Source organism: Sciurus carolinensis, chromosome 4 (assembly GCF_902686445.1).
Source record: "Sciurus carolinensis chromosome 4, mSciCar1.2, whole genome shotgun sequence".
Lineage (NCBI taxonomy): Eukaryota > Metazoa > Chordata > Mammalia > Rodentia > Sciuridae > Sciurus > Sciurus carolinensis.
The window spans coordinates 142,494,782-142,522,071 of NC_062216.1; the positions used below are offsets into that span (position 1 = coordinate 142,494,782).

The 27,290-nt window shown below is 33.8% G+C and overlaps 1 protein-coding gene across 6 annotated transcripts in view; it reads right to left on the minus strand.

Moving 5' to 3' along the window:
• The window catches only part of Tspan19 (tetraspanin 19), a 79,669-nt gene that overhangs the window by 29,114 nt on the left and 23,265 nt on the right, over window positions 1–27,290 (minus strand). For 2 of the 6 annotated variants that reach the window (XM_047550810.1, XM_047550811.1), the window contains exons 2-8: window positions 25,184–25,276; window positions 25,029–25,101; window positions 22,210–22,334; window positions 19,490–19,564; window positions 15,857–15,967; window positions 13,545–13,688; window positions 12,538–12,621 (exon numbers count right to left, since the gene is read on the minus strand). In XM_047550810.1, coding sequence (XP_047406766.1) covers window positions 12,538–12,621; window positions 13,545–13,688; window positions 15,857–15,967; window positions 19,490–19,564; window positions 22,210–22,334; window positions 25,029–25,101; window positions 25,184–25,249 — 678 coding nt within the window. In that variant the 5' untranslated portion in view covers window positions 25,250–25,276. Of the gene's footprint in view, window positions 1–8,988; window positions 10,133–12,537; window positions 12,622–13,544; window positions 13,689–15,856; window positions 15,968–19,489; window positions 19,565–22,209; window positions 22,335–25,028; window positions 25,102–25,183; window positions 25,284–27,290 lie in introns of those variants that run through there. The other 4 variants (XM_047550813.1, XM_047550812.1, XM_047550815.1 and 1 more) reach the window with 4 other exon arrangements.

The following is a 27,290-nucleotide window of genomic DNA, read 5'->3' on the forward strand; positions in this document are numbered from 1 at the left end:
AAAACTTCTCAGGATATTTAGGTAGCATGCAGGAGCATGTTCTGAGCTGGTGAAGTGGGGGAGTGTTAAGGGTCAAGGTCTTTTAGGTATGTATTGTGGATTCAGCAGGGCATTAGGTGCTTTACATGCATTAATTTATTTAACAGTGATAATGACTCTAAGAGATAAATTTTATCAAATTAGGTTTTAGTCAGAGAGGTTTCATGTTTATTCAGTTTCTCGTTGCATTTGGTTTTTTTTTTTTTTTCAGGTCCAAAAATAGATGTATAATTCCTAATTCCTGCACATTTCACTACTCTCTTAATGAGATAACTGGATTCTTATTTGAATTGTATTTTAAAAATCTAGATTTTTATAAAATACCTATCTCTCCAATTCAAATATTTAATATATTATCAAGAAATAGTTTAAATCAAAGTATGTTGAATGAATGTATGAAATTGTCACAATGAAACCCACTATCTTGTATAATTAGTGGTTTAAGGATAATTTTAAAAATAAATAGTTTACAGGAATATATTAATGGAATGCTAACTTATAAGGGACTACTTATTCTTTTTCATTATTGGGGTTCAGGGGAATTGTGAGTAAATATTATCCTATTTCAAGTCCAGTCATACATCCTAAGTCATTGTTTTTGTTTGACATGTTGTCCCAGCAATTCAGTCTCTACTTTGTTATAATCAGAAAAAGAGCCTACATTCAGTCATGATCAGAAGTTCCTCTTCTTACAAATTTCCTGAACTTGATAACTTCCATAAATTTGAAAATATCAAAAACAAAAATATATCACCTCTGTCAGTCCCCAATAAATGGAGCTTTCACTAGCGCAGTATTGCTACACTATTATAAACCAATGAATGTAGATATCTTCTTTCATAATATACCATGTTATTAGGCAGAGAAGCTTTTTTACACTGGGCAATTTGCTCCTGTTTTTCTCAAATCTTAGGAACACAGGACTGGCGCAGGACTGCTAACATCCAGTAGAGCATAGAAGTTGAATATTTCACTGCTTGTTCAAATTCCAGATCTTTTCTTTCCTAAATGTAGGTTATTGGGCTGGGGTTGTAGCTCAGCGGTGGAGCACTTGCCTCACATATGTGAGGCTCTGGGTTCGATCCTCAGCACCACATAAAAATAAATAAAGACATTGTGTCCATCTACAAGTAAAAATATTAGGAAAAAAAATGTAGGTCGTTGTGCAGATTACTCCATGCTTCTCTGCTTCAGTTTCCTCATCTGTGGAAAAGGTGTTGTATAGGTTCACCAAGATAATTTATGTAATTATAATTGAAAAATATGAAAAATGGATTGGTAAAGGTAAAAACAGGTTGGTAAATATATCCTCAACTTTTACACTCATATTACACATATGTGGTCATTATTTAATACAAATTTGTTTCTTCCTTAAAAATAGGTATTAACTCCATTTATATTACAAAGTTATTAACAAAATTTATAGATTAGGAAGCACTGTTAAAAACACCTTTGATATGAAATACACTCCCAAATTATTGGGAATAGATTTAAAATATGTAGAAAGTTGAAAGCTCATATATAAAATGGAATTTCTTTATTAAACCATTGTACCATAGTAACCTTTATCAGAGATTAAATTTTGAAAATAATAATTCTAGGAACTATAAACTTACATACACATATGAACAGAAACACATATATACAGAAAATGTATAAAATTAATTTTATTTCAATGCTCAATTATATTATTCATTGTTTTCAGTGTGAAATGGACAGTGCATGTGAAGCTTCTTCATTTTATTTCTTCTAAACAAACCTTAGCAAAATAAATTTGGGGGCTAATTATGGGTGATAAACTAAAACGTAGGTTGTGTTACAAGAGACTGAAAAGTATAGTAGTATAAAAGACATACTTTCTCTTTTAATTGGTAATTCAGATCACTGCTCCTGGACCGGAAACACATCATCTCTACAATGTTAGGATGTTAGAAACTCAGGTATTTTCCATTTTATAGCTCTATCACTCAGAAAATATGGCCCACATCCACAGAATAAAGATAATGATACCACTGGTTATCAATGACAAGTTCTTCCTCAAATGTTGAAGTTTGAACATTAGAGAACACACGGAGGCAAAAATATAGAGCAAATTTATTTAAAGATAGTAAAACAGACTTCTCCCAGGAGGGAAAAGGGGACCAGGGCTGTTATTCTGGTATCCCCAAAAGTGAGAGTGCCCTGCCCCTTTTATAGACCAGTTTCCTTTGTTCTCCTACCCACCCCCACCCCCATCTTTCTCCTTCCTGCCTATGTGACTAGGCCCAGGAGATGCTGGTGGGATGGCCAAAAGTTGGGAAACAGATGGACAGGGGAAGGGCCAAATGAAGTGATCCAGGCAGGTAGCAGCCCAGAAGGCATTAACAACTCCCTGTCTGCAACCTTTTGGGAGGGGTGGTGCAGGTAATCTTGGTAATCAAAGGGCTCTGGAGACTTTGACATCCCAATCTCCCAGGGGTCTCCAACTTCCCAGTTCCAAACTGACCTCCATTTTCTTGATTCAACCCAATCACCTATCTATCCTAACAGTCTGTCTTTAATTCTGGCTTCTTTAGTTCACAGCCATATCTACATTTCAGACTTGAGAAATGGAAGGGAGATAAGAAGGACAAGAACTTCCATTTCTGTGCATGACCCATAGTTAAGAACATCACTTCCATTCATAATCCTTAATCAGAAAGCTGCTATGTTGCCATTTAGCTACAAGGAAGGTCAGGAAATTTTGTTTTAGCTGGATGTCCACAAGGCAAGGTGAGACTTAGGCAGAAGTACAGGAAGGAAGTCAGAGGCACAAACACTAGTCTCCACTTTGGAGTGGCAAATTTCAATCTGTTTCAATTCACGGGTTCTAAAGTCGCTGATAGTCTTTACCTCTTTTACATATTTTGAAAACTCTGGGTTGATGTACAAAGCAAAAAAATGATGATAATCAGAAATCTATCTTGCAATCTATTCTTTCATATATCTTTTGATGATAATGAAATTTCATTGTAAATGAAGAGTAAAGCTTAAATAAGGGAAAGGCCCCAGGCAAGAGCAGCAAGATGTTAATATAGTCCTGAAGTAAAGGAAGTTGAAAATATTCTCAATGTCTTTGCAGTACTGAAGAGAATGTACAAAGAATGTGCAGTGAGTGACGTCTTGCTGGGTTTCCTTTGATGAAGACAACATCCCAAGAGAAACAGAAACAAATAAAGCACAGATGAAAAAGATGCAGGAGATTATGAGCAGAGAAAAATAAATTCACCAACAATTATTAACAGGATTATATTAAATGGTACTTTAGTAATGGATAATTGATATAATTGATATGATACCACCCAAGAACATGGAATCCTTATTTTTCATATCAACTTCTATGTCCCTTTTAGAAACAATTCTATGTTTTGTATGTTGACTTTTTTTTTGCATTAAGTTATTTAAACTAAAATATGCTTTAAACATACTGTTACTATTATAAATGGTACCTCAGTTTTATTAGATTTTCTAGTTCACTCTTAACAGACTAGCAAATAATATTTGCATTTTGTATATGCTATTTGCTATTGTGCTATGCAAAATATTCTGCATGTAGAAACTGCTTTAATAAACTTATTTCTCAAAGTGTTGTCAATGATTGTAGTTTACTTTTTCACTTGATAATCACATCTTCTGCAAATTATAAAACTTTATCGCAAGGCTTTTAATTGTTATATCTTGGTTTGGTACCCAATATATGCTTCTGAATTGAAATACTTTACTTTCTTTAATGTCTTTTTGTTTCCTTCTCTGGGGCTCTTTTTTTTCTAATGCCATTATTTCTTTCTTTATCTTCCATATTTCTTGGCTTTCCTATTTTCTTGCTCCTTCCTAGGACAGTTCCTCAATCTGAATTTCCCAATTTATTATTTCATTCTTCAGCAGTATGTATCCCACTTTTTATTCCATCAATTGTGTTTACTCGGAACACTTTATGTATACAGTTTTCAACCATAATAAATATATTTTCACTTGGAATTGGGGGGAGGGACTTTTTGTGGTAGTTTTACATTGTTACTATCTTTTTTGTCTCCTTAAGTATATTTGTTAGGGTTATTTAAAATTCTTGACTTGTCTGTTTTCATAATGTCTCCTCAGATGGTATGTGTTGCTCAATTTTTCCTTTTCATTGAAGTAATTGTACCTTTTTGTTTCTGGTTATTTTTGTCTTTGGTGTCATGATATTCTATGGGACCTCAGATACTCTAGGAATGGATATGGCAAAGGAATAAGAGCTAGGTCCTAGACTGTATCTGTCTTGAGAATTAATGAGATCAAAGTGGAGCACAGGAGTTGAATGCAATAAACAAGAGTTATTTATTCCAATTTCTGTTATTCTACCTTCAAATCTATGGTGCCTCCTAATCTGGCACCTTGGACAATCTATGCTCTAGGTCACTGATAGCAACTTTTAAAGTGAAAAGAAAAACACATTGTTGTAAGGAAATCTGGGCAAGAGATGGGCAGAGCTAGTACTCAAAATAGGAAACAGTTTGAAAAATAGTAGGTTGTATGCTCCTCAAGAAGGAATTGCTGAGTTGGAAGGTTAGATTGGAGATTTGACCCAAGAGACAACAAGAAACAATGATGTGATTTTTTAAAAAATTGATACTACTAAGAAGAAAAAGATATGGAGGGTAGAAATTAAAGTATATGGTATGTAGGAAAAGATGAATCATTTAGCTCATGAGTAAGCAAACCAACACATCTAAACCGATGTTTGAGTGTGCTTTAACCATGTGAATTTATAAAACTGTATTTCTCTGCAGAAAAAAATAATCAAGGAAGGAACACAATTCTTAAGGTTAATGATGGCAATAAAGCCAAAATCATAAGAGAAAAAAACAGAAGTTTTGTTAACCAAAAATTGTAAATTTAAAGAATGGCAAACCAAATATCATTCCATTTGGACATAATTCTCAAAACTATTTCACAGAGAATTCCCCTTCTTGCAGAAGTTCTCCAAATTAGATATAGAACTTTTGTGACATTCAGAATGTGATTAGTTTTCCATGTGAGGATACACATAATTTAAAAGAAATTCAGTAGTTTCTACATATCATTCTATGAGGTAACAGGATGTGTACTGCCACTGAACTTCACTGAAAAGTTGCTTTGAAAATTTTAATTGGTTTTGAATACACAATCCTAGCCCTGAGGAGGAGGCAACAGCTGACATGTTGCCATGGTAGCATTTCCTTCCCAGCTGAGGAAGCTATAGAGAGGAAAGAATATAGGTCAGAAACTGTTTACACTGACAAAACAACTGCATATTAAAATCAAATGCTTTTGTAAACATCATACACCAAAAGAGAGTTTAGAATTCTCATTTTGGGCTATTAAAGTTAGACCCATTCATCTTTGAGATGATGTAGCAAACTGCATGGTGAGACATGGGGCATTCAAGGTCAAGAATATTCTTCTTCCTGCATATTGGAGGTTCAATTTTTTTAAATGGGTCTATGTTGAAAGATTTTTTTCCTACAAGTTTCATCTGTGTTCTTTACAGTAGGGCTACTTTTAGCTGAAGAATTCTCCCAGAAGGTACTTTTTAAGGTAGGGAGGACTACTCCAGGGTAAGAATGAACTACTCTAGGACAAGAAGAACCAGCTTTGTTCAATAAATATCTGTTGGATAGTTAATTCTGCACTCTGTTTAATGATAACACTTTTAAATGCAATTGAAGCAAGTTATGACTAAAGGGAAGAGAAGATAAGAATGAGAGGGAAAGGAAGGAAAGGAATAAAATTAGCCCAGTGTCCAGAAGGAAAAAATAATTGAAGAAATAAAAAAGAAGGAAGGAAGGGAGAGATAGAAAAAACAGTAAGAGGGGAGTAATTAAGTAAGTAAGTGCTGGCGTAAACATCAGTCAGTGCATGGAAGGCAAGATGTTTCTGAAGGTGAACTAAGAATGAGTCAAGGAGGAAGGAAATGGCCCACTTCCCTTACCTCCGATCTTTAGGTGGGGGTCAAAGTGGAAGGACCCTAGTTGTGAAGTAAAGTCATGCACTCATAACAGCTGAAGAAACCCATATGCACAGGTGGCAGTCACTCTATTCTGTAATTTTTCCCCTGCTTGGAGGCAAGGTGCAGTCCTCCATTTTATCCCAACCTGCTCTCACCAAGGGGTGTATGAGAAATATAATGTCCAAACTCTCTGTTGAGCCCTCTGAATTCTTTCTTTGGAATCAAAAAAGGGTATGCTGAGGTCTTTCCAGTCCTGGGGTTGAACAAGTAGGAAGGGAGGGAGGGAGGGAGGGAGGGAGGAAGGAAAGAAGGAAGGAAGGAAGGAAGGAAGGAAGGAAGGAAGGAAGGAAGGAAGGAAGGAAGGAAGGAAGGATGGATGAAATTGAAGTATCATACTCCTTCTGACAAAAGAAAAATGACATTTGTAAGACAGTGGCTGAAATGGGAATTTGCATGTTTCCTCCACTGATTCCATCAATTACCTAACTTTCACTAACTACCCTTTCTCATTTCAGGAATTCACACTTCACCCCTTATATTACATTTGATTTGGATTAGGTTAATTCAGTGCCCTATTTTAAGGGTTTTGCCGGATCGATCTCTAATAAAATGCCCATTAGTTACCAAATACACTTGCCTTTTTGTCATATGAAGGCAACAGAAGTAACTAAAACAAAAATAATAGTTTTGACCTTGGGTTAGGAATCCATGGAAATCCCTGGATTTCTATGGTTCTAGAAAGGCAATGAAAATGAGCAAGACAAAGTGTGTGAATTTAGAGCATAGCAACTGACAGAGAACTAGGACAGATCAAATAATTAACAATGAGATAGATACCATATTTTCACCCTTTCCAAGTGAGAAAACTCAGGTAATAAATTTCAGTAACTGCCTGGGGAGGAAATAAAACTGAGGAGTGACTTATATGAACTCCTGACCAATACATAGTAGTGAATATTGTGTGCTATCTAGGTAATATTCATACACCTGTATATTCCACTCTTTATTGTTAAGTCTATTAGTAATACAAATGGCTTAACTGTTGCATCAAAAATTATTTGACTGGCCTTTGTCTCTTGATCCCGGAAGGAGAACTCTAAATTCGGAGTGACCGGATTTCCTTATTCTTTACAGCAGATTTTGAGGGTATTTGCTAATTAAATGCCTTTTGATTTAATGAAATGCCCCCAGTTAGGTTGTATTAGAAGATGGTTTAGGATGTCGGTAGGCCATTCCCCCAAAGCACCAACCATGTGATTAAAGAATTGCAGCTTGTGGCTACATCATATAAGCCCAAATCCCAATCTCAGGGAGTGGGGGAGGATGGAGTTGGGGAGGATGGTGACTGAGTCCACTATGTGGGTTACATGGAGAAGCTGTAATATAAGATCTGGACAATAAATTTAAGAGGAGCATCTTGTTTGGAGGACACATTAACATAAGAGGAGGTGGCAGACCTTGATTTCACACAGAAGCTGGATGCTCCCTTCCATACCTCACTCTGGTGTGTCTCTTCATTTGACTGATCCTTCTGATTTTTCATCCTTTTCGTAAATCTTTAGTATTTGTATGAGTATAATGATAAGAATAGTGCTTTCCTTGGATCTATGTCATTTTAGCAAGTTATCAAACCTGAGGGGTTGTGGGCCCTCCACATTTATAGCCAAACAGCCACACTGTGTTTTTTTTTTTTTTTTTTTCTGGGTCCCAAAACTGAATTAAGGATTAAGATGAACTTTGCTAAGTCTATAAACAGGGGATGTGCACTTATATATTCAATATTTATGATCATTTTTATAGTTCCCATAAAATTTACCTCTCCACTCTATAAAACCTTATACACAATCCTATTTCCTATGAGAGAGGGACCTGACCAGAAAACCACTAAAATTGCCAGGAAAGTACTGAGTGCTGATATAATGTTGGTGATCATGATTTTACAGTGTTTTGCAGAGTTGTAATATTTTCTCCAGCACACTTCCCCACACAGGAGCCAGCATATTTGGCTGCTGAGATTAAAGGAAAGGTAAGGGTGATTGTAAAGATGTTATTAATGAATCATGAATGTAATTAAATTAAAGAAGATGTGAACACAAGAGGTGGGTGTGAATTATGAGGATGTGGACACAAAACAAGAAGAGTTGTTTTTAAGGGTCACTTAGGAGCAGAGTGGCAGGAAGTGGGGGAAGATGACAAGTTAGTTTTTTAGCTTCACTTCAATTCATTTGAGTTCAGAGGGCAAAGAAGCCCAATTACTCTCATCAGTCAGATTTAGGAGAAAAGATTTATAACTCAAAGAGTATGGATCCAAAAATGAACTCTAAAATTCAGTATTTCAATAATTAAATTTGTCAAGGAATAGCTTCTGGTCTCCCAGGTTTTATTATCTGCTCTTCTAGGATTTTAAAAATCCACTATTATTTGATAATCATTGATAGATTTATTGGAATTATGTCATTGTTTCCTCTAATCTAATAGGGACACCAAACACAAAGAAGAAAAATAAAAGAGCCTATACAATGAAACATAACAGGTGGTGTAAAGTTTTTTTTTTCTTTTTCTTGTGGCATATTTAAAAGAAAATAGGAATTTGAAATGAGTTTGATATCCCAAGAAATATTCCCCAAAGAATAGATTATGTCATTTGACATGTCTAAATCTGAATAAGATTGTTGTAGAGCAAATGATTATTCTATTTCTTTTGTGTTTACCTCTAGAACTCCATAAGCGTCTAAAAATCTGCAATGTTTTGAATAGATGGATGAAAGGAGATGTAATTGAATTAGCAAATGAAAATGAGCCTTCTATAGGAGTTGGACCATCAGTCAATCTATATTTTCAAGGACAGGACAGCCTTTTACCATTAGAGACAACAATGGTAGTATGTCATTATCTGTGTAGAACTTTTTATTTTTCAAGGGACTTATATTTTTCTTCTCACAATATCACAATATCTAGGAAAATAGAACAGACCAGTTATTTTTATACTTCAGAGAACTGTGTACATATGCATTGAAAAAAAAATTTAAGGAGAAAGAGAAGAAAAGGAGGAGCCAATGAAATATATGGGATTTCAGTGAACATTTAGAATATATTGTTTTTGCTACAATTAAAAATTCACTATTTCTGTTGCTGTGCAGAAACTTGCCATTAGTATGTATAATTTTTGTGCTTTATGTATTAGTTAAAATAAGTTTAATTTGAATTTAAAAATTCAATTATTTTAATATTATATTATTACCACCACATCTCTAAGTTTATAATCTACTTAAAAGCATTATTTAGAAAAGGAAAGTAGACGATTAATTCAGAATAGGGGTGTCATGAAGATTTTCAATCTTTATATTCTTGTATAAACCAGGGTTATTTTCTTAAGATTTGCAAATAAAAGGTACATGATACAAATGCTTACTTATTATTTTCCAAACATAGTACAGGTACATTCTCTACATAAAAAAAAATCAAAATATATAGTGAAACTTCGCCACATAAATCAAGATAAAGCGCTAATTTGAAAAATATTCCGTGGAAAATTTCTTTTAAATTTCAATAAAATTACAAATGTTCAATAACTCCATATTTATATTGATTATGTATAATACAGCTTTTTGTTATCATAACAAATACCTGAGATAATATAAGAAAAGTTTCATTGACTCTTAGTTTCAGATATTTCAGTCCATAATCAATTAGCCCCATTACTTTGGGCCTGTGGTGAGGCTGCACATCATGGTGGGGAGAACATGGTGGAGTAAACTTCATTTTGTGTCTTGAGACAAGAATGAAAGTCATAGGAAGAGGCTGGGATTCCAATATCTACTACAAGCATACACCTTCAGTGATCATGATGAAAAACTCTCAGTAGCTTCACCTCATAAAGGTTCTGTCTCCTCCTGTGGTGCCACCAAATATGAACAAAGTCTTTAACATAGTCTATAATCCTTTGGGGGATACTTATCCAAAGAACAGGAGAATAAAAGAATATCATGCAATTATTTTGAAAATTAACTGATTTCTTCTAGGCAAATTAAAATCCAAAGGTCACATTTCTGCATAAATTCTATTCTTGTGTCTGAGGAAAGCAACAATAAATGAAACTTGCAAAACCTGGGAGAAAATGAAGCAATGAGATCAAATTTTAATCTTGAAAAGTAATTTATAAAGTTGACACTATATAATTACCAAACTGCATATTGTAAAGAGAAAAGGGCTTGAACATGATGAGAAAATTTCATAGTAAGGCACATACGGCTGTGTATAAAAACTCTGCAGAAGGAAGAATGATATCGCTAATAAGTGGATGATGACACATAATGGGGGGTGGGAAGGGTTAGTGTTGGGGTTGGAGTTGGATTTAGGGAGGGGGCAGGAATGGAGGAAGGAAGGACTGTATAGATGGAGGGGAAGGGTGGGAGGGGAGGGGGGGAAGGGAAAAATGGCAGAATGAATCAAACAACATTACCCTATGTAAATTTATGATTACACAAATGGTATGCCTTTACGCCATGTACAGACAGAGAAAAAACATGTATCCCATTTGTTTACAATAAAAAAAAAAATAAAGAGCAATAACCCCCCCCAAAAAAAGTGGATTTAGACTATTTATAGTTGTTCAAGGTACCGATATTTTTATTTCTATTGCTTTATCAATATTGAATGTTTTTTGACTACCAGTGATTAGATATGAGATAATCAGTATATGTGGTCTGTCTCCTTCTTTCAGTGATATTTCTAACTTATAGGATATAATATTTACACTGGTGTGTCACTGTATACCCTGCTTTGACTCAGTCTTTGTTCTATTGTTAAATATATTCAATGGGCATGATAACTAAATTTACTCTCTAATATTTCTCCCAAGAAGGACTCATGGGAATAATATTTTCTGGTTTCTTGCATTTAAAAAAAAAAAAAAAAACTATGCAGAATGAGTCTTCTGGAGTATCCCAGTTCTCACCGAATTCACACAGAGAGTGGCTAAAGGAATACCTATTAGATTTAATCATATGTGCTGTCATTGGACTAGATGCCTTGATCTAGTTTTTGTTCACCATCTTTCTATGTCATTCATCTGACAAAACTCATTTCAGTATGGCATCATGCAAAATAGTATAAAAAGAACAGAAGATAAAATACAGCCAGGTGTGGTGGCACATGCCTGTAATCCCAGTGGCTCACGAGACTGAGGCAGGAGGATCATTAGTTCAAAGCCAGCCTCAGCAAAAGCAAAGTACTAAGCAACTTGGTGAGACCCTGTCTCTAAATAAAATACCTAACAGAGCTGGGGATATGACTTAGTGCTCAAGTACCCCTGACTTCAATCTCCTGTCCCCACCCCCAAAAGATAGAAGATAAAATACAACAACAGATACCATCTTCTCCTGAACATGCCAGACTGAACACAATAGAGAATAAACATTTTAAAAGATTAATAGTCATTCTTTAAATGGTACTCTTGGTTTACTACCATTCTGTGATTAAAACTGCTACTAGTTGAGGAGATATGATGTTAGGTGAATAGTTCTGTGGATCAATATAAAATCAGATTCAGGATCAGTATTCTACTATGGCAAACTATGCATTACAAACTTGCTCCAATGTTAAAGTCCTCACTATAATAATCTATCCACTCTCATGATTTATCTGAACTCATAGCTCGCAGTTGCTCTTATCAATTCTCACTCAGGCTAGAGTATGGTGTTTCTGAATTCCAACTCTGTAGCTGGCACCCTGCAGGTCATGGAATATGTTTATTTTTCTTCTTATTGGATTTCCAACATCTGGTATAGTGCAACATATAGTAGGTGTCCACTTCCTCCAAATTTATTGAATAAATAAATAAATAAATAAATAAATAAATAAATAAATACATTAACAGTGGAGCTTACTAATTTCAAGTATGTATTTAGATTTCAGAAGTTTGCCCACTTGCAAAACTCCCAAGGTTCTCTTTACTGGGAAAACAGGTGCTCTTAAAGCCACATGTATATTTTATATGTTTAATAAGTGATCATCCTAGATGAAGTTATTTCATTATTTGGAGATATCCATCTGTCCATTTATTTTCTATCTTGTTTCCTGTATAAAATATATGTTTTTATATATTTATATTTATACAACTATAAATATAAATATTAAATATTTATAAATAATGTATAAATATATAAACATAAAAATATTATAATGTAACATTGATATATAATATAAAATATATATGTATTTTAGATATATACATATTTTATACAGGAAGCAAGATAGAAAATAAATGGACAGATAGCTATCTCCAAATAATGCAATAACTTCATCCAAGATAATCACTTATTAAACAAGTTCTATCTACCTAGCTGATTAAGGTATTGCTGCCAGCCGGATCCTTCTGGGTATGAAGAGTCTCAAGGTTCTGGCTCCTATTTTATTAACTTTTGCCCTATTTGTCCACCTGGATGTTCTACAGTCTATTATGCATAGTTTATATTTATTTTTTTTATCTGTAAACATAAACAAAAGCTCACCTCTGAAATCAAAAGTCCAAAATTAATTCCAATGAAGGTTAAAACATTATCATCATACCATGTGTTGATTTTACCTCCACAACCCTAAGTAAAAGAAACTAGATTAATTTGGAGATGGAAATGATTTTAATAATTCTGTTAAGCAGAAGAAAAGGTATACAGAGATTAATAATTTACCAAGGTCCAGGGAGTTTCTTTGTTTGTTAGTAGGACACCTCACTTGCTGACTTTTAAAGTTGCTAATATATGGATATGCAATCAAAATCAGAAATTTATTAAGTGTTGGAAAGGGATTTGACCTTCTACAAACTATTATAATTCATCAGGGTATATACCACCACTGAAAATAATTATTTCTCAAATATAGAATATTTTTTTAAAATGTAATGCTTGATTTATTTATGAATTAATTATGTAATTGAAAAGATACACATTTAAGTTAGAAGTATAAACTCAATGGATAAACAATACAAAATATTAGCAGTTCTTGGGAAGAGAATCCCTAGTTTATCAATAGTCCATGCCATTAATACCAGTTGCTCCAGATGAGTTTTTACTTTGTTTCTGCAACATTGTCCTGAATATCACGTTTGTGATCAAAGGATCTCCATTGAGTTTTTGCCAACTGTGATATGTTTTTATTTTTGGTATTGTGAATCCCTTACCAATCCTATCCACCAGGATATTCACAAAAGTACCTTCTCTTTCTGCAAGGCTTTTGAAGCCCTGTTGAGAAAAAGATTGATGGTATCCCAAGTTCAAGGAGTGCTTAAATCACTTACAGTTTATGTATTTATTTTATCCATGAAAAAATACTACAATTCACTTAATTATATGTTAAGTTTCATAATGTGATTTAAGAATGTAGCCACCATGGTATTTATATAAAAATTTATATAACATGGTATTTATATAAAAATTTGCTCAGAATTCTAAATGAACTTGCAAAAAAAAAAAAAATGACAAACACACTTTGCACCCTTGGAGAAACTTTGACTTATTTTTACCTCCAGGTAAGTTGCATTCAGTGGCTCATCACAAAACCATTTTCTTAATGTAGAATTTGTGCAAGAACAAGGAACCTGGTCTGAAACTTCTTTATTCTTATTCTTTATCCAATCTGTGTAATTGTGTTGGCCACAACACTGTAACTAGGAAAAAGTTTCAATAAATCTTAGCAGAAAAATATTCAAAATGCAGTTAATTATATGATTTTCATACATATTGAAGTGTTTTATGAAGGTAATCTATTCCATTACAATATAATAATCTTTTTCTTTTTTATAAGTGTATTTTTGTTTATTTAATTTGTTTTTGCTACTATTTTTGTCAGCCAGAGCTAAAGATTCATATACACAGGCATTGGGTAGATAACATATGTCCATTCTATATTATAGGAGTCCAAGATTGAAGACATACTGGATAAATACATATACAAACCATATTTCAGAATGTAGTGTACTGCAGGAAATTACTTGAGCCACACAAACCATATTTCAGAATGTAGTATACTGCAGGAAATTACTTGAGCTACATATTGCTCCTAATTGTGGAACTTCTCTCTATATTAATCTAGAATATGCTGTCACACTTGTTTAGACTGTTTAAAAGGAGAGTCAGGAGAGTCAGGGTATTTTTACTTTTTTAGGACTAATGTGAGATATTGACTTTCGATTTTAGGCTGTGTGAAAAATTGTCACAAAGAATCAAAAATAGGATAATAAAAATAGTCCTAGAAATGCTCAAACTTCTAAGAAATGTCTCATTTCCAGTGTCAGTTCTGGAATCCTATCTGGTAGAGTTGGAAGGATCTGAAAGAATCGGCTTAAATTTTTGTCACACAGGAAATAACAAAAAACTGAAGTATTTCATTGTTTTCTAAATGTGTTTCCTAATCTTTGCACAAGTTAGGAAAAGTTGCATGACTGAAATAATGCTTCAAAGTTAGGTTACTAAATTTTAATCAACTAAACCTACACATACTATTTCAATTATATATGTGGCTAGGAACTACAAGCTGAAATCTCATTACTAATAGTGATATCTTAACACAGAATAGATTCCCTACTTATCATAAGTTTTATTGCAACCTGAAAAATCAGCATAGGTACAGATCTTATACATCAGAGAAAAATGAGTAAAAGCATTTGTAATTAATTTCAATTGAGTTAAAGCACTTCTGTTATTAAATGTACTAAAAGAAATAACTCTTTTTAAGTGAGGCAAATAGTGTAGCAAAAAAGAATTCAAAATCCAGTGCAAGAATGTTTGAATCTTGATTCTGCCACGTCTTAGCTGTGTAATTCTGGTAGTTCCTGATTTTTTATATCCTTTATGTATAAAATCAGGATAATATTTCATACTTCATTGGGTTGGGAGGATTAAATGAAATAATATATGCAAAGTTCTTACAAAAAGATCTGGCACTATGTAAATATCTGTTATTTTCTTATTTATTTATTTATTTATTTGGTACCAGGGATTGAATCCAGCGGTGTTTAACCACTGAGCCATATCCCTATTCCTTTTTGATTTTTGATTTTAAGACAATTTGCCTAGAGTCTTGCTAAATTGCTGAGGCTGGCTTTGAACCTGTGATCCTCCTGCCTCAGTCTCCTGGGCCCCTGGGATTATAGGGGTGCACCACCATACCTGTCTGTAATTTTTATTATTGAGTGTTTATTATGTTCCAGGCACTGATCTGTTCCTGTAAATCATTTGGTTGACAATACCAGTTCCCTTACCCTTCCATTGTATTTGCCCAGAAAAATTACTACTGTGAAATAATAATCCTAACATTAGCTAATAGTTGTTCATTATATCCCCAAGTGACTACTTTCCATATATTCTATGTATATACTTTTCCAGGTGAAACCAGGTTTAAATGCACTTTAAGTACCAATAAAGAACAAAAGAGGCCTGGTGCAGCGGCACATGCCTGTAATCCCAGTGGTTCCGGAGTCTGAGGCAGGAGGATTGTGAGTTCAAATCTAGCCTCAGTAAAAAATGAGCACTAAGCAACTCAGTGAGACCCTGCCTCTAAATAAAATACAAAATGGGGCTGGGGATGTGGCTCAGTGGTCAAGTACCCCTGAGTTCAACCCCTAGTACCACCCCCAATAACAACAACAAAAAAAAAGAACAAAAGAGTTACAAAAGGAGAATAAACTGAAGATTATGAGGACAATGCCACTCCACCCTCTCGCTTGGATGAAATTCAACAATCTCTTCTTCATCTACCCTCAACCTATTCTCTCTCCCAACTTCAGTGATCACCTTTGATACCCGATCTTTATGTTGAATACATATTTCATCTTACTGTTTTCTGTAAGGCATTCAGAAAAGTCCACTTGGGTATGTCTTCAGGCTTATCTTTAGATCCATACTCAGAAATGACTAAATCCATTTTATCATGCCATAGTTGTTGAACCTGTTGAAAATCGCATTAAAAAATGAAAATTTCATAGAAACGTTTCTAAATGGTTCCCATCAAAATAGTGTTCAATGTGAGAAGTAAGAGGACCTTTTTTTTTTAGCGATTATTTTTTCTTCCATAAAACTCCTTTTAGCATCAAAGTATTTGATCTCTCACTTCATAATCTATGGGAAAAATATATTAAATTTTAGAGAGGAATGAATGTACTAATCTCCAGAATGTCAAGGAGTTCCACATTTCTTCTTACACATTTCTTTTCAGAAATAATTGTGGAAGACTTAGAAATGACCTCAAAAGGTCACTGAATGTCTTCAATAGAAACTAGGCTTTTCCAAGAAAACTTTAGGGTTCTTTAATTTAACTTTAATTTAACATGACTGTCCACTCATGGCTTATAATTTAACTTGTACAACTCTCTAACTTGTAGAAAACTATAATTATAGAAATTATTCTTGGTCAGATAAACAAAAATGATTTTTGGAGGACGAGAATACAATTAATTTTTTTTCCCCTCTCCAAGCCAGTTTTGTATCTGTTAAGTGGTGGCCAATAAAAATATCTTCTCTTTGGATTCTCCTTTGAATTGGTTTTTGTATTCTACTGTTTCCCTTATTAATGAAAACGTTAAATAAAATCACTGGCATGTGCCTACTATATGTTTTCATAAGAATTATGATTTTTATATTTAAAAATATTCCATTACAATACTTTAAGGGCTCAGAACATAATACTCCAAAATATGGTACACTGGCATACTGAATATTTTAAAGTAAAGGAAATTGAGAGAACTGCAAAAGCAGAAAGGTCACTCTCTGACCTTCTCCTACTTCCTCTCTTCAAGTAGGTTATAAAGGAATTTTCTGACCTAGCTCTCCTGAAAGAAGGTCATAAGACTCTCATTCCAAGGGGGTGCTGGTCAGTACCCAGAGTCTAAGAAGAATCTGAACAAAGAGGCCTTATTAAGTTTCCCACAGTTTATTACCATTAGATCATACCCTTTTGTCCCCCAATCACACTTCAGCATGACTGTCCACAAAAATACAGTTTCCCCAGTTTTTTGGCTCTTTATTTCAGAAGGTTCTTGTGTCACATAAACTTTGGTTCAGTAAATTTGTTGTTTTTCTCTTGTTAGACTGTCTTTATTACAGGGGTCTCAGCCATAAACTTGCAATGGGTAAGGAAAAGATATTTACTTTTTCTCCACTATAATACCAACACAAAAAATGATCAGATCTGAATGGGGAAAAATTGTTCTTTAAAAAAATCTAGATTACTACATACATAAACATTTAAAAAAATATATGATTTTCATAATCAACTCCTAATCTGGCCTTCAATAACATCAAAAGGTAGGAAACCTTTTTACAAGGAGTTGAGACTTTTAAATATTATTAATTTCAGTACTAGTCTAATGATTTTTTTATTGTATTAGGCTGTTACTGAAAAATGAAAACTAAATAACTGGAATATTACAATAATTTTAAATTGCATACAAGTTAAACCTTTCTTTAGTTACTTACACATCTATGCTTCAAGACAGAGAAGATTATAATAATGTAAAGGGAATTTTAGGTCCCCATGTTAAGTTTTTATTTAGAATAAATTTTAATTTTCATTTTATGTTGCTATACAGGGGAAAAGGGACGTATTGCTTAATTTAGTCACTAAAACATTATTTGGGAGACACATAGTATATGTAAATGACTAGTTAGCACATGAGAATTTCATATAGTACTGATGTGACTATTATATAAATAAATTCTTTATACATACTCGATTTAATAAGCATCTGATGAAGTTCTACTACATCTTTAATGCTGAGTTAGTACTATAAATGGCATAAAATTTTAGAAGTTCATAAGAACTTAATCCTGTTTCAACACAAAAGTCAACTTGATATAAACAAAATTGGTAGCTCTGGGGTTGGCTAAATAAGTGCTCCAGTACAGGTTCTGTTATTTGGCCATGAAATACCTTGACTATTTCTCATTTCAACACCTGCATCTCCTATTCTGTAAAGTAGGAGTGACAACACATGTTGTGAGAAGCTTAATATAATGCCCATAGGTACTTATAACAGATTTTAGCATGTTAGTAATTGGTAGGTATTATTTTTATTATATGTAGAGAGGAGTATGTGAATAATATTGAAGTAAGTATGAGTCTGATAAACTTTATGAGTCTGATCACTTTATGTGATCAGAATCCTTTTATGTTATGTTCAGTTTCTACCACCAGGTTCCAAAGTTTGAGTTTGTTGTGCTTGGTGGAATCTGGTGTTCTGCCATAAACACAGCTTTCTAAACACTCATTTGGGTGACACATACCCTACTCCATAAACACATGCACACAGGCACACACATACATACATTGTATACATACACATTACTTTTTGGATGAGAAACAAGAAATTTAAGCTCTAAATGCCAGGTCATTAACAGTAGGCTCTGGGTGATGAGATGCCAAGGTGATAGACAATGGTGTTAATAGAAACAGGAAGAGTTTTGTTGGGCTGTGGTAGTTACCCTGGAGAGATCCTAGAAACCACAGGAATTAATCAGGGACTATTTGAAGATTAAGGGAGGCAAAGAAAGAGATTTCTTGAGTATCTGCTTTATTTTAGGAATTTGCCAGTTAATAATAACAAGATAGGTAGGTATTAGCCACGTTTTTCTGATAAGGACATGAGCTCAGGGTTGTTAAGCAGGTTGTTGATCTGTAATTATACACAGATTCATATAACTTCAAAGTCATGCTGTTTTTTCATTATAGGATATAGATTACAGGATAATCTAGCATGCTTCAAGAACAGATCTGGGCTGAACTGGAACACTAAAATTTCTTACATTATTAAAATTAATTCTAGGGAATAATAATTTTCCTTATGTAATAATTTTTCCTTTCTTTTCAGATAATTTATTATATGTGTTTTAAACTTAATTTGATAAATACAAATCTCATCATAATTAACTCCATTATGTCACTTAGGATCTTATCTGTAAGATAGATGAATTTTCAGTTCATCTGTTTAAATAAAATCAATTCATTTCAAATTAGTACAAGTCTAAATGTATATATTTATATATACACATATATTATATATACATATATACACACACACACATATATATATATATATCTATATATATAGATATAGATATATATATTACTATAATTGGTTCAGTGATGGTAGCCAAGGTTGGTTGGAGGAGGATGGGGAAGAGAGGATATGGATCTGGATTCCTAAAACTCAGTACCACCTCACATGCACCTATATTCTTTGTCATTTACAACTACTTAGGCAAAATTAAAGACAAGTTCCTCTCACCCACTCTTACAATTCGACCGCTACTCCTTCCTGTACAGAATTTGAGTCCTTCTTTTGAATACTTTGTCCCCAAAGAAGTTTTCTTTCTTTGACTTTTAATACAGGCTCAAAGATCTCACTAATAGAAGGTACCCGATTTTCTTTACCTTTCAAATAAAAGAGTATTAACAACAGTTTATTTTCTGTACCTCCTCTTTCTTTGTGAAGATGAGTGCTGAAAGTACAACTTGAACACCAAAGGCCAATGTCAACAGTACTGCATACTAAAACACAAGAAAAACAGAGATGGCAATTATGCTTCTAATTTGTATTTTAGATGCTATAATACTGAAAAAATATACATCATATGAAATATACAGACTAAAATATACCTAGGTATCCCTGAGTCTTACTGTCTTCATAAATATTAGAAAAATTATTGAAATAAGAAGTCAACAATAACAACAACAACAACAACAAAGAATCAATGTCTGGATAAGAACACTCTAGAAAGAAGTGATCATATTCCATGAGAACCCAAACAGGCTGCTTAGTCTAATGGAGTTGTTGATGATATCCTTTAATTCAGAAATAAAATTTTTTCAGAGGGGAATTCAAATATCTGGTCCTCCGCTTATCAGATCCTTCTGCTAAATGTGTGATCTAATTTTCAAACTATTCTACCATGTAGAAAGTACAAAGTATACCAAGAGTAGCTTCAATAATGAACAATTTTGCATGTGTACTTGAACCAGTTCTTTGAGAAACTGAAACTTCAAAAAAGTGATTTTCACATGTATTATACTATTTTCTTTCTTAAAATCTATAGCTACTTCATCTTTTCACAAGTGTTGAATGTATTAATACATATCATCTAGGGTTCATAATGATTTATAACTCAGCAGTCTATATATTTAAAAGGTAGAATATAAGTAGTAATGATTTACTCTTCATATTATTAATTTCACATAGTTTAAACATTTGCTATTTTAAACTAGCCAATTAAGATTTTCTATTTGGCATGAATATTTTTTTTTATTTTCTGAGACAAAACTTTAGAGATAAAAATATTTCTTGACATGTATTGAGAAGTTTAGATTTATAATTCTACATATACTATCTCACTTGATAATCATTAAAAATATTGATAGAGGCAGTAAAAAGTATATGTAAAGTAATTAAGAAATTACTAAGTGTCTTAGATTAGAGTAGGTATTAAATAAAATTACCTTTAAGTCATGGAATAGCTTTTAGGCCTATACAATTTGTTTATCAATTTATTGTGCACAATAAAATGATTCAAGGGAATGTGTTTATCAAAAAACTATTGGTATGTTCAGAGAAGAATTAGCAAGGATCATAATGATAAAAAGTAGCAATAGCCTTCCATGGAGTTTCTGGAAGGGATGGTAGCATCTTTGCTTCAGGACTTAACCTCTCAGATCTTATTTTCACATGCATCTTCATGAGGGTATCAATGAGTCTTTCTCATTTGGATGCCCTTAATACCTAGATCACTTGAGGCATAACTTATGAGATGTTCATGTTTTTTCTTGCTTTAGTTTCCTCCTCCTTTTATCATCCCTAATCCCCAACACCATACTAGTAGCAGGTTATATGCTTCTTTTGCTTAACTGGAAATTTGTGGAAGGAGAAAAAGAAATCAAGATTTTTCTTTCAAGTCATTTCTGTCCTGGTTTCCCTATCCCAAATCTCAAGACCAATGAGAAAATTAGGTTAAATGTCCTAGAAAGAGACAAAGACAAGATTTGAGAAGAAGGGTGGACTTTGGAGGAGAATAAAAAGAGAATGGAGTCTCTTTTTAGATTAAAAATATTCTGAAACATCCTGGAAATTGTGTTTCCCAGTGCAATAGGCACACTACTTCTTGGCATCCTCCTAGCAAGATCCTTTGGGGAAATGAGATTGCGGCTTCCAGTCTCAACTAAAATGCCCATGACCAGGGTAAAAGTCTAATAACTGTAAGTTTCAATTACTAGATATAGGTAGTAACTGATCCTTAGGTCAAGTGTGACTCCTTTAATTGCTGTGTCATTGAGGAGGTCTGACTATCACAGGAGAGGGACACTCTGGGAAGGAACTAAAGTAGTAACTATTTGCTAATCCTTTACAAAAGGGTTTTACTGGTATACCTGCATTGGAATAAGCTGGATGACTAGCCCCCTGTTGCTACCATCCAAGGCCATTCCAACAACAGAAAGAGTACACCTGAAGGCACCATGTGACTTTTGTTTTTGTGGTAACCAGTGTAGACTAGTAACCAGTGTCCAAAGTGACTAAGCAGATTTCAGTGGTACACAAAAGCAAGATAACTCTGCATTCTTCCTGGAAATGGACAGAAGGGCTGCAACTGAATTCTTTATCTGCCTGACAGGAGAGTGGCTGTAAATTCAAATTTGATTCAAAGAAAAGATTAAAAGTTGTATTTCATAAGTTAGCTTTCCATATGGCATACTGACAGGGGGAAAATAAAAGGACTAGAGGACATGTTTACCTTTTCCTCTTTCTTCTCCTCCTCCGCCTGTACCTCCTTCCCCTCTTCTTGATACTCCTCTTCCCCCCTACTACTCCTTCTTTACTTTGATCACTGACTTTCATACACTTTATTACGATTTTAGTCTTTAGATTCCTAAGTTTGGTTAAGTGCAGCTCATCCAGGAAATGGGCTAGTGTTGACTGTATATTGAAAATTAAATATTTAAGAGTGAACTATGGAGGTACCCCATCCATGCTGGAAAAAAAAAAAATCTACCTAGAAGTTTCTTGGGTATGGAATGTCATTTGGATTGCCTCCAAGGTCATGCTCTACTGCAATGCTATAGCAACATAAATCACAATTGCTCATATGTGTAACTTGAACTCTCAAAATAAACAACACATAATTGAGCTATGGAAGTAAAATACATACCAGAATTAGGAACCATACAATTTTGTTGTGAATTGCCAAATAACCCAAAAGACAAAGAAGGATAGTAGCAGATCCCATTCCAATCAAGACTTGAGAAATATATACGATGAAGTGCTTATTTTCATCTGTGGGAAGCACAGAATGACTTATTATGAAGTGATATTTTACTTTCTATTTAATAATAAAGGTAGCAATTCAAGATTTTCCTGTTGTTAAATAGCTAGGATTTTTTCCTCTCCTCTCTTTTGAGTAATTCTTACTTACTCTTGGCAACAACTTCTTTTCCTTTCCTGACATAATAGAGAATTCCTTCGATCACAGAAAATCTTATTACCTTTATCTTATCTTCATTTTGTTCTATAATAGAAGACAATTGTTTCTAGGTTGATCTCTTCTATGTCTAAGGCATACTCAAACATTCATGTATTTATTCATACAAGTATTTATTCATTAAAAAAATTCTGATACTCATATTTGTAGACTGATTGCTCCTTGTACTTGTATACACCCTGAATTTGTTTGTAATATGGTCTTCCTCAACTAGATGGTGAACACTCAGTGCTAGTGACTGTGTATTTATCTGGTCAACAGGTGAACTGTTGAATGCTTAGTGCTACATCACAGACTGTAGAACAGTAAATCCTCAACAAACATTTGTTTTGCTTTTTTAAAGACAAATAAATGAGTTAAATATGCCTTACATTTTATGGAGGAACAATGGAGGCAGAGGTTTGCTGGAACAGTTAGTGCTGGCTCATTAAAGTCAATTGTTAAGTTTTCAGGAAATCTACAAGCCAACTGAATTCACACTGGGGTGGGGGAGTATTTAAACTATGGGAATGAATAGATGCCATGAATCAAGATTCTCTACTCCAGAACCAGTTGCTAAACATTCACCAGCAAACTACTGGGCATGAGGGACATCTCATCCAGTGGGAATAGGAGAAGGTTAAAGGGTTTGATTCAGATTACTGGAAAAAGTAATACCTGAGTGTAGGTTTAAATAATAATTAAAATTATTCACATTGGAATGGTAGAAGCATTGCTGAAATTATGGGCACTTTGTGTGCTGTTTTCCAATATTTCTCTCTTGAATGAAGTTCCACAGGGACAGGAACTGGATCTTTTTTGTTCACAACTGTATCCATATATGGGGCAGTGTCTGACATGTAGAAGATGATCAATTTGGGGCACACAAATATATACTGGCAATGAGGAGTCAGAGAAGAGCTTTCAATAGGAAAGCTAAATGGTCAAATGTGCATTTGACCGAATTATGTCAGCGACATTTGAAGATGGCTAATAGAAATGATAAGAGCGAAAGATTCTTGGAGGTTATTATAGTGGCAGGGGATAAAAGGGACCTTCCACGGAATGAGGTTATTATGAAGGAAAGGTAAGCACAAAGCAACTTTAAAAAGAGGAAAATCAAGTGAGAATGGCAGATGTAGAAGAGAGGAAGACCTAATATTTGGGGTCTTAAGTTGGATATATTTAATTCCAGATCTTAAACCTTAATCAAAATTTCACTAACTGATTCCAGTACACAATTAAAGAAAAAAAAACAAAAAACAGAACTTAAAAGAGTAAGTTCCTTACTTATTTTTACCTTTTCAGGGACTTTTCACAACCCAATACACTAAGGTTAACAAGAATTAGCTGTCAATTACACAATGAAGAAAAAGACAAAAAAATTAAAAAATAATAACTTTTGCTCCACCTTAATTGCTACATTATTAAATTAGGTATTGTGTGGGAAGTCCTTAGTCCAATGATTGGCACATAGGGAACCCTAAATAAACAGACACTGTAATCATAATTATTGTGTGGAAGGAAAGGATGGTAGTTTGTCATTAAGATCTTCACATACCCATGACTCTAGGAAATGTGCTAATGTATTCAGACATCACTTGTCTTTTCCATAAGCAAAGTATACAAACACAAGAGAATAAAGATATCAGGCATTTAATATAGGTTAAGGTTAGCTAGATTATTCATTTTTGTAGGACTTTGTACCATATTAGTTTTCTATTTAGCATTTCCTTCCCTACAAACATTTTTTTTTCTTCTTTGATATCCACTAAGATATAGGCTAACTCTATACTGAATGTGTTTGGTCATACATTTAATGATGAATAGTGTTGTTCAATAAAAGGTACTGTGAGAATAGATATGTTCTTTATCTGTGCAGTCCCACAAGGTAGCCAATAGCCACAAATGCATATTGAATAGTTGAAATGTGACTCCCTTCCCTCGAACAGAGAATACTTATATGAAAATAAACCTATAGCCTATTTATTTCTATACTTCAGTCTACAGTGACCACTACACATCACAAAATAGCAAAATAAAGGCAATGTAAAGATTTCACTTTTTTTTCATAAAGAGGTTCATTTATTTCATTCATATTTTCAAATTTGAAGAATATTATATTTTATTTGTATGATGGTGAAAATAGTTGGTAATTAAATTTCAAAAGCAATTATTTGACTACATTGATTTCCACTATCTTTTGAAGTCTACAGATCTGTAAATTCCAGAGTTGGCAGAATAATCCAGTTTTCCTTTTCCCTTCTCTCCCTTGTCCAGTAACAGCTCCTGGTTTCCCCCTCTGCAAATTGACCCTCCTTTATTATATTGGATTTAAATCCTATTTTTTAATAAGACATAAAGTCAACTGGCAAGACCTTTAGAAGGAATGCTGGACTATACTTAAAGGTTGTTAGAGAAATACTGCCACCTACTGAAAAGATCATTATAATTGTTTTAAGTGGAATGCCTTGTTTATTTCATTAAGAGAAAAAGAAATATATACATACCCAAAGCTGTTAAAAAATTATTTTTATCTAATAAAAGGCATGTACCAAATCCCACAAATAAAAGTCCAAGAACCTGAAAAAAGATAACACTTTTTAGCAATTGTTTAGAAAAATGCATTATATTTTCTTCATTGAAAAGTTATGAAAATTCTTACCAAAAAAGCTGCATTAATGAGATTCAGAAAATATTTAAAAATTAACATTTTGCTTTTCTTTAACATTCTGCTTTTCCCTGGAAATTGATGAACCTGAAAAGATAAACACAATTTTTTACTATAAACATTCAACACAATAAAATTTCACAATTCTGCCTACTTAGGTCCTTTGCATATTTTTCTTTTCAAACCAGTTGTCAGTATAACTTCCTGTGTCTATATGTAAGCATGTACTGAAGGTACCTTGAGATCGTACCCATCTTTTTTTATTTGCATTGGTTTGGAGCAGAGCCTGTGAAGGATGTCAACAGTACTTTACTGATCTTCCTGCAGCTTTCTGATATTTTATTATGCTTTCAATCTTCATACACCCTTGCTACACTTGCTGGAAGCTTTTCTTAACCTTAATCTAAGCTTTCTTTCACCTCTGCCTGTCCCTCTTTTTTCCAGAATAATGTAAGCTCTTCATTGAAGTCTCAGCTTAGAGGCCTTTCTCTAATTCCAGTTTATCTGTTTCTGTTTTCTCATTCACCTCTTTCCTCATGTAGCATTTAAGTGGGAAGACAGGTTCTGATACAATTATAAAGCCCAAGTCTATCATATAATAAGTACTCAACATATTTGTTAAATCAAAAAAAGTTTGTTTTAAAGAAAATTACTTATAGTTGTTTACATTAAAAATTAATTTTCAGATAGTCAATTTTCCTAAAATCTTTGTGGAAAAATCAACATGTACCCCAGAGAGTTTTGATAATTTTTTTTTATTAGACATGGGAGTTTTAAAATTTGGGTATGTTTCTGGATTTTCTCTTTTCCTTCATTGTTTCAATTCTAGCTAGCACCATATTTTTAAAAGTATTATAGTTGACAATGTTTTAATATATGCAGTATCTAACTGACATGATGGAAGCAGATTTAATACACTAATTTTAAACTATTCGGCCCTGATTAGGAAGGATCCAATCTCTCTAGCAAGTGGCAGGATGTACTGGAATGTGGAAAAATAGGAAATACCCATGTCAGATTCTACCTACTTCCCTCCTTACTTTGCCCTGAAGCCAGATGCCTCCTAAAAACTCCCAAAGTTCTTCCTCCAAGTTCAGGAAGTGCCACCAGGCTTGTCTTCAACCTATACTTTGAACTAGGCTGCTGTCATTTGGTTTCTTCAATTTCTGTCCTAAAGTCTTATTTCTGTATTTCTTCAATGCCTGGCATATTTTGACAGGGCACTCAGTTGGAAAGACTGCCTGATTTTTATTTTGTTTTCTCCCAAAATGCTGCAGCTCTGTATTTCTGGCTTCAATTCTATTCACAGTAGTATGTGGGAAAATTGTTATCTTCTCCCACAGTATGAACAAGAACTTGCCTGGCCTTTGCTCATCTGAAAATGAGAAAGAAAAAGACAACTAGTGAACCAGAAAACCCTGCACTAACCCTCGTGTGAAATGTTAAAGGCATGAACTTGAGATTTGATGTGGTAATAATTAGCCTGTTAGGTTGGGTCAAGCTGAAACACATTACCAGAAAACTCTAATATAGAAATAAAATGAAATTTATTCTCTCTCAGTCCAAGGTGGGTGATTAATTCTCTTCTTTCTCTTAGAAATTTTTGGGTACTCGAGGTTGGTTCAACATGTGTTTCCCCAATTTGCTCTAAGTACCATCTTTCATATCAGCAGAAAGAAAAATAGTATGAGTAAATTAAGACAAACATTGTTTAAGCAACTGAGAAAAAGATTGAACCCCTCCCTTCTCATTTTTCCATTTGCATGGACTTAGTCACATGGCTATGCACATACTGCTATTGGTACAACCATGAACCTGCATGTTATAATGTAGATCTGGAATGTACCCCCGAAAAGCTCATGATTTGAAAGAGTGATCCCTATGTAGCAAGGAGATTTTAGGCAGTGATTAGGACTCAGACTTCATCAGTGGATTAAACCATTTGCTGAATTAATAATTTGAATGACCTATGGGGTGATGATTACAGGCAGGTGGGGTGTGGCTGGAGGGAGTTGATCCCTGGAAGCATGCTTTTGGTGTTTATATCTTCTCCCTGGTGTATCCTTCCACACACTCTTTCTCTTTCTCTTGCTGTTGCCCT